Here is a 14626-nt window from a genome sequence, read left to right as displayed (position 1 = left end):
CGTTAACTGCATGTGCGGAACTCTCCAAGGTCCTGAAAATGCCATGATTTGCCGGAGCCCAGATGGTTATTTCTTCCATTCACTTTGGATACGTCTGCATTATATTGACAGAAACATCTGTTCTCTAAGGTTGCTGCCTCAATTCCGTGCACCAGCAGTGCACCAAGATGTCCTGATCAATCAATCCAGAGGCAAGTTTACAGTCTTTTCACAACAGATGCTGGAGGCTCTCATTTCCTACGTCCTTGTTTGTTCCCATCTCTCCAGAAGGTGTGGAAGGGTTTCTCAACCTTGGCAGTTTGAAGACATGTAGACTTCAACTCCCAGGATTCTTCTGCTAGCTGAGGAATTCTGGGAGTTGAAGTTCACACGTCTTCAAGTAGCCAAGGCTGAGAAAAACTGATGTAGAGGGCTGACACAGAATGAAAATTAAAAAAAAATATCTGCAGTGAAGTTACGGAATCATAACCAAGTCATCTATACAGCTATGGGGTGTGTGTAAGAGAGAGACTGAGAGGGCAGAAATCACCCAGAGATGCAATGCCTAGAAGCATCTTTAGGACATTTTCCCAATCACAGAATTATTTAACTCTCCAGTCCACTATTTAGAAGATATAGCATGCCAGACATGCTAATTTAACCAGAAAAGGGTTTGGGTCAATTTAGGGCTAAATGTAATCCCTTCCATGTTAATTGTCAAGAACATTTGACCTGTTTGTATGTCACTTCCACAGTAATCTCACTAACTGTAAGAATGTTGTGCAAACACACTCATGGATATAAATACTTAGCTATCTTCATTGGTATTCTCAACCATGCCAGAAAAGTTGCTATCTGCTAAACATAAGTAGTGAGGAAAAGGGACAGAAGAGAGACAGGCAGACTATATGCCTAGGCGGGCAACATGAGGCCTTAGAAATTGTGTAACAACAAAAACAATCACAGCTTGGCTTTCCCCTCATATGGAGTCAAGTGCACTAAAAAATAAAGTGTGGCGCGCACACATGCGGTTCCAACTCAGTCTCCATCCCCAGGAAATGCTTGGTGTAACTGCAATGGAATTTGGAGCACCCAAACGTGGCCTGACCCTGGACTGTCAGACACACAGAGACTTATTTTAGCTCTGCTGTCAGACCAAATTAATTTCAACTCTCTCAAGAGAAACTCCAGGCTGGATTCCACTCTATTTCCCTTTACCCATTATTTCGAATACCAGATTCTCCTTGCTCGAAGGGAAACTGCCTCAATTCAATTCAATTCAATATTGCAGCCATGGGCCAACACATAAAATTAAACATTCAAATAAAGCAAAACTAAACGGAACCAATACAAGAAGACATAGCAATATATTACAATTAATGATGTAATCCATAGGTGACCAAGGTCTGCCTAGTTTTACAGACAGTGTAACAAAAACTAGCTAGCTTCAGAAAATACTGAACCATACTGACCTGACAATAAAAATACACTGAGTATAGTCTAATGCTGGGTAAAAACATGTAATAAAATTAAGTATAAAAGATTATTTAAAAGGTCTAAAATATCCGGGTATCTTTCTGTCGAATCCCCAATGCTGCTGCACAGAATCTAGCCACCTGCACCATGTTGTTGTTTGAAGATAACGCTTGGGACTTATTTTGCTTTCCTTCAGTAGGTTTGTCACTGAACTAGAGCTCCACTCTTACACACTCAGTCCTTGTACAGAAACTCAATCGCCATTTTGATAATTTATCTATTTATTAAATCAATTTATATAGTCATTCAGCTCAGTACATGACTCAATCATGCTGCACTGCCTATAAAGGTTGTATTGCATGGATTCACTTCCCACCTCTGCATATTCAGTATCAGTCAACACTGAGTTCTTGTGGTTGCCCAGATGCTGCTCAATTACAGGGGTCTTCAAATTTGACAACTTTAAGATTGGTGGACTTCAACTCCCAGAATTCCTCAGCCAGCCATGCTGGAAGTTGAAGTCCACAAATCTTAAGAGTTGCCAGGTTTGGAGTCCCCTGCTGAATTAGCTATGGTCCCTCATCATAGGCCAGGCTGTGGGATTGCCAACACTTGTTCCAACATTAGACATTTTTAAGAAGAGATTGGACAACCATTTGTCTGAAATGGTGTTTCCTGCCTGAGCAGGGGGATGGAGTAGAAGACCCTTCCAACTCTGTTATTCTATTCTATTCTATTCTATTCTATTCTATTCTATTCTATTCTATTCTATTCTATTCTATTCTATTCTATTCTATTCTATTCTATTCTATTCCACTCCACTCCACTCCACTCCACTCCACTCCACTCCACTCTATTATTTCTATTCTATTGTGTTCTACTCTGTATTTCTATTCTATTCTATTCTATTCTATTCTATTCTATTCTATTCTATTCTATTCTATTCTATTCTATTCTATTCTATTCTATTCTATTCTATTCTATTCTATTCTATTCTATTCTATTCATCCCATAATTCTACTCTACTCTACTCTACTCTACTCTATTCTATTCTCTCTTCTGGACACCCACAGCACGCTCAATCTAACGGCTTTGTAAAGACCCCCAATCCGGACTTCAAAACATCTTGAACGAATGAAAACTTACTCTAAAAAATTCTTTGGTTGAGCCAGAATCCAAGGTTCCATAGGCGATCTCAGTCTGCTTAGCCAAGTCTTCAGCACTTTCAATAGGGGACACCATCCTTTCCACTGTGAGGAAGGCAGCCAGGTTGGCAGTGTAGGAGGAGATGATGATGAGGGTGAAGAACCACCAAACACCTCCGACGATTCGCCCTGAGAGAGACCTAAGAAATCGGAGAAGTGGTTACTTTGCTATAGGCTGGTTTTGGGTCTTCCACAGGAAGAGAACTTTCCATGGGGTCCAAACAGGAGGGGAATGAAGAGAAAGAGAACCAACACTGGCGTTATTGGAGACTAGAAACTCACCGAGCATTACATTCGTGGCACGGAAATGACACATTAGGCAGTCCTCAATGTACGACCACAATTGAGCCCAAAATTTATGTTGCTAAGTGAGACATTGGTTCCATGGGTTTTGCCCCCTTTCTTGCCACAGTTCTTAAGTCAATCACTACACTTGTTGAGTTAGCAATACAGCTGTTAAATGAATCTGGCTTCCCCGTTGACGTGGCTTGTCAGAAAGTCATAAAAGATGGTCACAGGACCCCGTCATCAATATGAGTCCGTTGCCAAGGGTCTCAAGTTTTGATCACATGACCGTGGGGATGCTGCATGGGCTGTAATTGTGAAAAACGTCCCTAAGTCACTTTGTAACTTCGAACAGTCTCTGAAGGAGCTGTTGTAAGTCAAGGACTGCCTGTAGTTTAAGCCTAGCCTAAAGGACAAAATGGAGATGCTTGCTGCCACATAGTTAATGGTTGTATTTATCCAGTCTGAAGTGTAGCCAACCCAGGTCATTCACCTATGATCAGTGGTGGGATTCAAATAGATGAACAACCAGCTCTCTGCATGGTGGCCGCTTCCGGAAGTCCATTCTGGGCCTGGGCAACAAAAAAAATTAGCTACTGGTTCTGCCGAAGTGGTGCGAACCGGCTGAATCCCACCGCTGCCTATGATTTCATGCATTGTCAAAAACCAGAAACAGAGGAAAACTGAAGAAACCAAGAGTCGGCTAACCATGGCCTAAAAAATTGGGCAACATGATTGTACCTCATTAATAGGATATGTCAGGTTTTGCTTTTATTTCTGCCAACTTCCGGCGTCCCGCTTTGCTTCTGAGTGAATCTATGCGGACTCCAGTCCTATTGGCTGCTACAGCACTTCCTGTCCCCGTGTTAGCCTGATCAGTAACGCGGCAATTCCCTTTTGCCCTTTTATGCGTTAAAAAAAGAAAAGAAAAGAAGAGAAAAGCAAGATTTGTCTGCCATCCAAGTTTCTGTCCCATTGATCAGAATTCTGCATTCTTGGGCAGGGAGAGATGCCAGAGCCCTTTGATGTTAATTAGAGTGCGCCTGTCTGCAACTCAAGTCTGCAAAGCACAAACCTCTATAATTTATAAATCTGATTTACGAGGTAGTGACCTAAGCCCAAGACTTCCATTTCAGCTGGCAGTTCTCGCAGGAGACATGTGCAAAAAAAACGTCTTGATTTCCTTCTGCAGTACAGTAACTACAGGTTTTTGTTTTTTGTTTTTTAAATCAAGGCAAGGTAGGAAGCTAAAGATGGGCCATTTTTCCCGACTGTTTTGCTGCGATGAATTCGGGCCACATAGAATTCCCTGAAGAATCAGGTCTAGGAAAAAGGGAGGAATGGGGAGTCTGTGAAATGTTCTGTAGCTACTGATGTGCTGGGGGTCTCTCTCAGCCCAACCTATCTTCCAGGGTGGTGACTATGGTTGTTTTTTCCCCCAATACTTTTATGAAGGAATATAGACTGCTCAAAAAAAATAAAGGGAACACAAGATAAAGACATCCTACTATTAAATACAGTACATTGTGTTGTTTAAGTGTTCCCTTTATTTTTTTTTTGAGCAGTATATTAAACGGGTATAGAACTAATGCAACATCACAGCAGAGGAATATAATGTATGTTTTTACTTGTGTTTTTTTTTAAAAAAAAGTTAATTTTCCCTAATGAAAAACATTTAAAAAGAGTGCAGAAGGAACACACACACACACACACACACACACACACACACACAAACAGAAGAAAAGAAAAATATAGGATCCCCCCCCCGTCTTTCCTAGCTAGTATATAACCAACTAACAACTTATCACTGCCTCTTAAAATGCAAATAAACATTTTTTCCCCTTTATATTTCACCCCATTTTCTTTAAGCCGACTTCTAAGTCTTCGGCTCTCCTTAGTAACCAGTAAAAGTCTTGCAGGATTGTTTTGACGAAATTCCCAACCGCTTGACTATGGCCTGTGAGCCACAATATGAATCTGCTTAGTTTTATTCTGCACTCAAGTATGAATATATTTAGTTTTATTCCGCACTCGCAATATGGAACTGAGAAAAACCAGTTGTTCCAAGTGGTAACTCTTACGGCCCCAGTGTATTAATTATATCGTGCATGATCCGAAGAGACAGATCTCTTTAGATCAAAAAGACCTTTCCTAAAACAGTTTTAGGATCACCCGAAGGAGGCTTTACACAACCTTTCACCGCAGCATCCATTACTGAGCATGATACCAGTTGGGTTTAAAAACAAAAAAAGTAAGATCTAAATATCAATAGCAATTAAAGGATTGATAAAGGGATTTCAAAGATAATTGCCAAATCAAAGAACAGAGAGAGAAAAACCCTGAGAGAAAGATTTAGGCTGTTGTGTAGAATTGCAATATTAAGATGTTACCAATGAGGACAAAACCATAGCATGTTACAGCAATTGTTATTGATAGAAGAGAATATTTGTAGCTCAGGGTTGAACTGAGAAGTCCTTCCTGTGCTTTCTTGCCAATGTTTTATTATACAGTTGGGTAACATCATCAGTCCTAGAAGAGGGTGGGGTTTGTGGAGGAGGAGGAGGAGGAGGAAGAGGAGGAGGAGTGTGGGATCCATAGTGCTCTCTGAGCTTGGTTGTTTTCTTGCAGACATTTCATGACCCTGTTAGGTAACATCATCAGTGCTAGGAGCGAGTAGTGGCTTGCCCTTGCATATAAAACGAGAACCAAGGACCCCCAATGTATCTCTTGGGTTACAAAACAACAAGAAAACAACCCAACTCAAAGAGCACCAAGGACTGCAGAGTCATTGTTATACTCTCTTTCCACAGTAAATTACTGGGAACAGCATGATATTCTAAATCACCAGCACGCGGACACAATATTTCCATCTCTGAAAGTTGGCTTTGGGCTCTCCCCTCTAATTCCCTTTGCTTCTACTAAAGTCATCAGACACGGGACCTGGAGACCAAAAACCACAATGGGGTTCCCATCATGAATTGCAGAGACTGCAAAAGTGTAAAGATACTGGCGGGGAAGTGATGGAAGACGCTCAAACATCTCTGGGATCAAAATACAGGTGGTCCTCTACTTACAATCAGTCGTTTAGTGACCGTTCAAAGTTAGGACAGCCCTCCCCCCCCAAAGGGACTTATGACTTGACTTCTGAGGTCAGCACACCGCTGTGGTCACATGATCACATTTTGGGCCTTCGGCAACTGGCCGGCATTTACAGCCATTTACAGAATATACAGTTCTGCCATAATTAAAAATGTAAAAATGTACATCTGTTAACTCAAGGCAAACTAAGCTTTATGGAACTTGGTAGCCAGTCATAAAAAATAACTTCCTGTGTCTTTCTTTTTTCCTTTAATTGAGCATTACGTGCAAATTCCATCCACATAAACCACCATCATATGCTACCACAGTCCTCTGTAGATGGATTTTTCAGACAGTTTCTATTAAACACTGGCCAAGAATTAGTCTATAATTATCAATTCAATAATGATAATTATTGTTCCATGTAAAGCTTAGCTAGGAGGGCTGTTTTGTTGACTTCTCCATCTGGCCAAAGCCCTAGAACTGCCTGCTCTCCCGCATTCCAATGTTCAACACTCCTGCCTCTATTTAGTCTCTGGACCCAGGCAAGGATCAGAGCAGCCAGCTGAGACACCCAGATAATAGGCCAAAGTGAAAATAATCATAAGTATGATCACATTACACATTGAACAGAATGATGCCTAATGTTTCTGAACCAGATTTTATAGTTTTGGAAAGACAATGGTTTTGTTATGTCAATAAATAAGAGATTTCATTTCTTTCTTTTGCTTGGAGATAATCCTATCTATTCCAGCCTATTGTTCAGGGCTCTCTCCTTCCTTCCTTCCTTCCTTCCTTCCTTCCTTCCTTCCTTCCTTCCTTCCTTCCATCCATCCATCCATCCATCCATCCATCTCTAGCTAGCTAGCTAGCATCTAGCTAGCTATCATCCATATCGATCTATCTAGCTAGCTAGCTATCGTCTATCATCTAGCTAGCTATCATCCATCCATGTCTGTCTATTATCTATCCAGCTAGCTAGCTAGCTAGCATCTAGCTAGCATCTAGCTAGCTAGCATCCATCCGTATCTATCTATCTATCTATCTATCTATCTATCTATCTATCTATCTATCATCTATCTATCTATCTATCTATCTATCTATCTATCTGTAGCTGAGTTGGGCTAGCTAGCTAGCTATCATCTACCTATTATCTAGCTAGCTATCATCCATCCATCCATCCATCCATCCATCCATCCATCCATTCATGTCTGTCTATTATTTATCTATTTGTCTAGCTAGCTAGCTAGCTAGCATCTTGTTGTGCATTATTATTTGTGATTAAGAGATCTATTTTGCACCCAACCAGAAAAAGATATAGATATATTCTTGCAAATATACAACTTCCAGCCAATGGGGAACAGCTAGAGTCAGCCACCAACTTCAAGGACATCCATTCTCCACAAGGTCATACAGAGACTTTGGACTTTTCTTCTCAAACCTCCCCCAAGGGGGTGGCAGAAAATGTCCCATCCAGTATAAAAACCTGAGTTCACTAAATTTGTAAAAAATTAAGGCTGTGTGGTACTTCACATCCAAAGGCTAAATGATGGTTCAGAGTGTATGGGGCCATGAAGAAAACACTTGTCTGCAATTCCATAAAGTGAATGTATCTTTCCTTGAGATCGTGCCAAGGGTAGCTGCCTTGCAAAGCTGCAGTTAGATGGTATGTGAGCTGGTGTGTGTGTGTCTGTGTACCCCCTGCACTCTGGAGCAGCTTCCTCCTTTGAATCCCAAAGTGCCACACAACCCACTTAAGGCTTATCTTGAGACACTAGCAAAAATCTTACCAGGTTCTATGTACTGAAGAAGAACACGTCAAATGGAAACCAACCAACTGAGTGCCCACAGCTTTCCACATGATGTCCTATGCTTATTTTCCCGGTCCATTAATGGCTAAGCACATGGGCAACAGCAATTTAAAATGCTAGCGGTACACATTATCTTTAGAGCAAGCAAACAGCAAAATTGCATTTGTGGTTCTAGGATTCAATTGCAAAGCATCCATGCACAAGGAGAAAGCTAGAAGTTGTGCTCAAACAGGAGGGAACAATGGCAAAATTTTGGTTGGAAAAGAACAAAGCTTGATAGCACACAAACAAACTTCTTGGAGCTGGCTTATGTCTGTCGGGTTAATTTGTTCTGTGCATTATTTAAATCGGTGTTTCTTAATCTTAGCAACTATAAAGATGCATGGACTTCAACTCCCAGAATTCCCCCTCCAGCAAATGAGACTTGAAGCCCTTCTGTCTTAAAGTTGCTAAAATTGACAAACATTGATCTACAATGAACACTGATGGGAGTTACAGTCTACATGTCTTAAAACTGCCAAGTCCTAAAAATACTGATTGAAATGTATATTGTTTATTGTCACTACAGAGGCAAGATAGGTTTGGAGCCTCTATTAATGATTGGAGGGAATGAGATAACTATCACTGGATATCCTCCGTCCTATAGTCCACAGTTACCAGAAGCCAAGAGAAAAGTCATGTGTGGATCATACATTTTGCAAGCACCTAGACTTCCAATAAGATTTAGCAGTTTTGGACTGCATGCCCAAAGAGGCTGGCCAAGAATCCTAGCCAGGAATCCTAGCTTGGAGGATTCCAGTGTTACACTGGGACCACATGAATCACTTGAAGAATGTTCATGGCTTTTGCTAGATCTCTTCACAACAATGTAGTGTTCAACTTCAGCTGAACCCTGGCCTGATTGAGTGTCTTGGGTTTGGGGGAACTACCAACTCCAAGGTGATGTCATCTTTGATCTTGGATGGGGTGGCCCGACTGACCCAGTGTGCAATTTGAGAGTCTTCCTGGAGTCACGACTGCACAAGGTGAAGACGGCCATTGTGACTAGGAGGATTTTTGCACAGAGGTGGACAGAATGCACCAGTTGCCTCTGTTCCAACTTTAGGAAGTTCTGTTCGGTCACTCATGTCCTAGTCACCTCCAGATTGGATTATTATAATGTGCTCTACATGGGGCTGCCCTTGAAAAGTATCCAGAAGCTTCAACTGGTGTGAGATGCAATGGCATATACAGTTCTAGGTGCTTCCAGTACAGCACATGTCACACCCCTGCTCCATAAGCTGCATTGGATGCCAGCTTGGTTCTGGGTTCAGTTCAAGAGGCTGGTTTTAACCTTTACAGCTCTTCATGACATGGGGCTGGGTTATCCCCAATTGCATCTCCCCAAACCATCAGGTCTGGTAGAGAAGGTATGGTTTGGATCCCATCAACTAGGAACTTACACTGGGTGGATCTAAGTGGTGGGCCTTCTTTGGTGTTGCCATCCACTTTATGGAACATTTTCCTCTGCCACAAAGTGAGATTTAGTTTCAGACATTCCAGAAGTCCTTCAAAATTTGGCTATGTCATCAGGCCTCTGGGATTAGTGACACCTTAAGATGGCTCCACCATTGTGGTTAATGTTTACACTCTCCTGTGCCGGATGGTTGTATTTTTAATGGTTCTTTTTAATAATTTTGTGTATACACTTATTGCTTTGTTTTAATGGTTGCACGCAGCCCAAAGTCACCTCGTATGAGATGGATAGCCATTTAATTTACTCAGTAACTAACTAAATAAAGGTTAACTGTTAAGAGAAAGAGAGGGGAAGATTGTAGGCTTGGCAGAGTCCAGTCTAATTGAATACAATAAAAAACAAATGTTTCTAAAAGGTCAAAGTGGTAGGGGGGGAAGGAAAGGAAAGCCACTGGCATTGCACTTCTAAGCAGGCATGTTAGGCCTGGATTTACATTTTAGAACATGTTTTATTGTTTAGGGCTACTTGGTTTAATTTATTTTAATTTTTGTATATTATGTGTTGTATATAGTGTTTTAATTGCCCTGTACACCGCCCCGAGTCCTTCGGGAGAGGGGCGGTATATAAATCCAAATAATAAATAAATAAATAAACCACACACACACTATGAGTATGTGAGCTCTTTGTGAATAACAAAAAGACTGCTTCGAATACGGCAGCGTTTATCCAAAGACACAGTGGATTAAACTAGACCTATGATGGGAAAAGAGGATAATCCCAGTTCATCAGTTTTGCTCCTAAAGATTGAAAACTCAAGGAACAATTATAGAGTGGCCTATTGCTTACTGATGTAAAACATACTCCGCACTGACTGGGATTCCAAATTAAATCCGGGTTTTAGGAAAAGTCTCCACTCAGAGGAGAGACTGCAAAACATTGCATTTATGGAGGGGGGGGAAATGGGTCAAAGGAACAATTCAGTTCAGGCTAACCTTAAAGTTCTCCACAAAAGTTTGTCTGTGCTTATTTCACTACTGTAGAAAAAAAAGTAAAGTCACTTATTTCTGCAAACACTACTCCACTAACTTGTAAAGGACCCAAAGAATTGTGGTAGTATCCACGCAATCCTTATGCAACTAATCCAAAGTAGTTGTAATGGCATCTACTGGCTGAAATGTACTTAATCCAGCTTCTGACTTCCCACAAATGCACAATCGGATACTTCTAAACCAACATGAAGACTTTTTGAACAAGCTTCTCCAAAATATACAGTATTTCCACACTGCCATCATTTCTATCCTCCCCCAATCTTCCAAAACAGCTTGAACCCTCTTCATGGTCCCTCTTCTAAACTGTTTGAAAAACAGTTGAACTTTTGGGAGAGGAAAAAGCTAGGAGTGAGGCCAGACCTTCCATGGGTCTCGCAGGACAAAGTGTAAAACTTTGCTGCAATGCCAAATAGTCTGCATTGGCCAGTAACTAACTCAGTTCCTGGATCCAGCTGGCGGCATGTGATGTGACAGACTGAAAACTAATTTGAATGGGTGGACAGATCTCAAGTGGAAGCGGCCAGAGATAGCCTACCTTTGAAGTAGTCCTTCATCTTGTATGGCAGCGTTTCTCAACCATGCCCATTATAAGACGTGTGGACTTCAACTCCCAGCATTCCTCAGCCATCTTGAGTGACCCAGGTCATGCTGCCTGGGGAATTCTGGAAGTTGAAGTTCACACACCTTAAAATGTCCACGGCTGAGAAACATTGTCCTGCAGCTTTGCCCTTTGACGGCTGCCTTCCAAACCAACAGACTCTGCTACAAGGACCCAAGCCAAGAAGATGAGGTTTGCACAGCGCCATGTACAAATAAAAGAAAAGCGGTTGATTTAAGAGCTCCAAATAAATTTCTATTATTCAGAAGGAGAGCCCATCTTTAACCTCATTCCAGGTTGCCTTTTTTGGACCTTCTAAATTATCCCCTCTGGAGGCTGAACTCTGTCCTCCCATGAAAAAGGGACTGATAATAAATTATACAGTGTTTCTTTCAACATGCTAGACTTTGGTTCTTTGCTGGACCTTCCCCACTGCTATTGTATTTCTGGCTCCTTGACCTTTGCTGGGGTAATTGCCAAAATTACACTGTAGAACACACAAACACATACAGAGCAAGAGAGAAAAAGAGAGAGGGAGGGAGGGAGGGAGGGAGGGAGGGAGGAAGAGACAAAATGTGTTTGTGTGACAGAGAGAGACAGAGAGAGAAAGTGTGTGTGTGTTTGTGTGTGAGAGAGTGAGCGAGAAACACAGAGACAAAGGGGGGGGCAGGGGGGGAACCAGCACAGAATTCAATACATTACAATTCTCTGAAAGGAGATCTATGGAAGAATCAGCATGCTCCGAGTGTCAGGAATGATACAATCAAAGACAAAAAGGTCAATGGCAAGCAAAGCATCTGACAAAATTAAAACAAGCAAAGAAAAACCCACAGAGAAGGAGCGAAGAGGGTAGCATGGGCAGCAACGAACCAGCATGGCACGGGTACGTCTTAATTTTAAACGCTGTTACAACATGTGAGCTCTATCAAGCATTAGCCATCGTCTTGCAAAGCAGAAATCAAAGTGTTACATGCACCAAGCGGATGACCGTAAAATGAGCTATGCAGCAAAAACACGGTAGCTCTCCAAGCATCGCCAAAAGATGTAGAAAAAGAAACCCCGATGCATTTTACAGCCTCGACATGGTGGATATAAGTTCTGGTCATGAGGCACGAGAAAAAGGCATTGTTTCGCCATATCCTCGGTGACGGCAGCTTGACAGAGGTTGCTTATGTCATGGAAGGATATACAGGTAGCCCTCGACTTACAATCATAATTGAGCCCCAGATCTGTGGCTAAGCAAGACAGTTGTTAAGTGAGTTTTACCCCCTATCACGCTTTTTCTTGCCACGATTGTTAAGTGAATCCCTGCGGCTGCTCAGTTAGCAACACGGTTGTTAAGTGACCCCGGCTTCCCCCTTGACTGTGCTTGTCAGAAGGTTGCAATAAGGGGGTCACGTGTCCCCGGGACACTGCGACCGTCATAAACACGAGTGAACTGACGAGCATCTCAGTTTTGACCCCGTGAGCGTGGGGACTCTGCAACAGGGTGAAAAGCGGTCATCAGGGAAAGTGAAAAGTGAAGGCATGGAAATTGTAACTCCGAACGGTCATGAAATGAACGGCCGTAAGTCGAGGGCTACTTGTATTAGAAAGAAAATTTTGGAGAGCCATTGAGTGACGTCTTGGAGAAACGTATATGCACCATGGTGATCTCCCAACAAACCATAAAATGCAAAAAGGTGACGGGTGTTACGAGAAGAATACGAAAGAAACCAAAACCAACCTTGGAGAAATATCACATCCTTGCTGCATAAAGGCACCCAAGGAAAACCAAAGGCTGTTAAATATTCCAAATTCATTGGGAGGATCAGGAGGACTTTGAGGGTCCCGAGGCTCTTCCTGGTTATCTTCCAAATGCCACTCGTAAGGACTGAATCGGCTGACTAGAAACAGAACTACGCTGACGCCAATGTACGCAAAGACTATACACATCCAAATTTCATAGGCCAAAGGATCCAAAAAGGAGAAGACCCCCGGTTTAGATTTCTGGGGCTTCTTGATCATGATAGAAATGCCCAAGCTCATAAAAGGTTTGGAAAAATCTATGACTTCTTCTCGGACCAGGGTTATGGTCAGTGGGGCAACAGCTATATCTGCTCTCTGGAAAGACAGAACACAGACATTAAAAAAGTAAATAAATAAGAAGAGAAAATTACAGCAAGATATCTTTATTCACACAACATCAGCCCTCATTTCTCTGACAAGGGACTCCACAGCTCTTGAGCACGCTCTACCTCAGGGGAATGCTACTCTTGCTTGGTTGACCATCTGCGGTTCCTTATGCTTCCTGCTTTGCGAGGAGGAACTCAAGAACTCTATATGTCTCTGACAGATTTGTAGACAGCACGTTCTACTCTAGTGATAGACTGGTCAGACCAAAGATCTAAGAAGCAGAGGAAGAAGAGGTGACTATGTTTCTGCCTCTGCTTATGTGCGTCCCAAACATGGCTGGGTTGGTCTTTTTTTATTATTATTTTAGAAACCAAGAATTCTGGAGGGCTGGAGTCCTTAGCTTCATCCAACAACACTCCTCTCGTGGTCTCATCTTGAGCCCACTGCAGAAGAATGACTATGGGGGAGGACCTTAGAATCACCCAGGGCTGAAGATAACCAGCTTGATGAAGTAGAAGCAGCCATGGAAGGTGCATAACCTTGGAGAGACGTGCAGCTGAGAAAGCCAGCTCCACCAATTCCCTTTGCCATACTGCCACAATAAATTTATTTTACTTACTTATTACATTTATACAGTCACCCCTCTCAAACCCTTTTGGAAGTTTCCGCCACAAGTAATTAGTCCAAGTTTCTACAATAGCAATTCAGCAGATGTAAAAAATACTGGATGATGATGTTGAGGCTAAGCCAAATCACTCTGTGAAACTTTGGCCTTTGTACAAAAGTTTAGTTAGCTTATACAGCCTTCTCCATTCACAGGATACATCTGCTGTGGATCAAAATATCTCAGATGATATCACGAGTTGGATCATAAGAGGATCTTACATACCTTCCAAGGAAGATTAAAAGGGACCCGGAACAAAAGGCAATTGAAATTTTCAGAACTCGAGAATGAGATTTAAGGTGGGAACTAGAACTCACTGGCTCCTGGTTTCTAGCCTGGTGCCTTAACCACTAAACCAGCCTGGCTCCATAGCCTATTAAATCTCGCTTGTTTTACCTAAGTACAGTGAAAGAGATTTTGTTGCAACACAGCTTTACTAAAGTGTACATCAAATGAAACTTAAATCGCACCCTTCCTGTTGGATAAGGACAATGTTAACAACAACAACCAATTAATTTAGCTTGTTAAGAGTATCGAGTTGTGAAGTTTACTTTAGCTTTCCTCATGCCCTGAATATTTTTTGCAAGCTACTGCACATCAAAGTAACGCAAATTACTCACGGAAGGGGGAAAGGGAATAGGAAATCTTTTGCTTCTGCTAAAGAAAAAAAAACCCTCTCCATTTTATTATTAGAGGAAGTGCATTTGTATGGCCTAGCTTGAACCTAAAAACAATTAAATATCCTCTAAATATATCTACCAGGGCAGGCCTAACACTAATCATCATCATCATCATCATCTATTACATTAATAGGCTGCCCGGCTCCCATGATTCTGAGTGGTTAGGAATGATCTTAGAAGATGCTCTACAAAATACTTCCACTGAGTAAAAATCTCTTCTTGTTGATCAT

At 41.9% G+C, this 14626-nt stretch overlaps 1 protein-coding gene across 1 annotated transcript in view; it reads right to left on the bottom strand.

Moving 5' to 3' along the window:
- GRIA3 (glutamate ionotropic receptor AMPA type subunit 3) overlaps window positions 1-14626 on the bottom strand; it is a gene marked incomplete at its 5' end in the record, with an annotated part of 121041 nt that overhangs the window by 26010 nt on the left and 80405 nt on the right. Inside the window, 2 exons of the mRNA XM_083372271.1 lie at window positions 2602-2800; window positions 12664-13040. Coding sequence (XP_083228397.1) covers window positions 2602-2800; window positions 12664-13040 — 576 coding nt within the window. The remainder of the gene's footprint in view (window positions 1-2601; window positions 2801-12663; window positions 13041-14626) is intronic.

The sequence above is a fragment of the Vipera ursinii genome (genome assembly GCF_947247035.1).
Source record: "Vipera ursinii genome assembly, chromosome: 12".
NCBI lineage: Eukaryota > Metazoa > Chordata > Lepidosauria > Squamata > Viperidae > Vipera > Vipera ursinii.
This window is presented reverse-complemented; position numbering and strand designations above follow the sequence as displayed.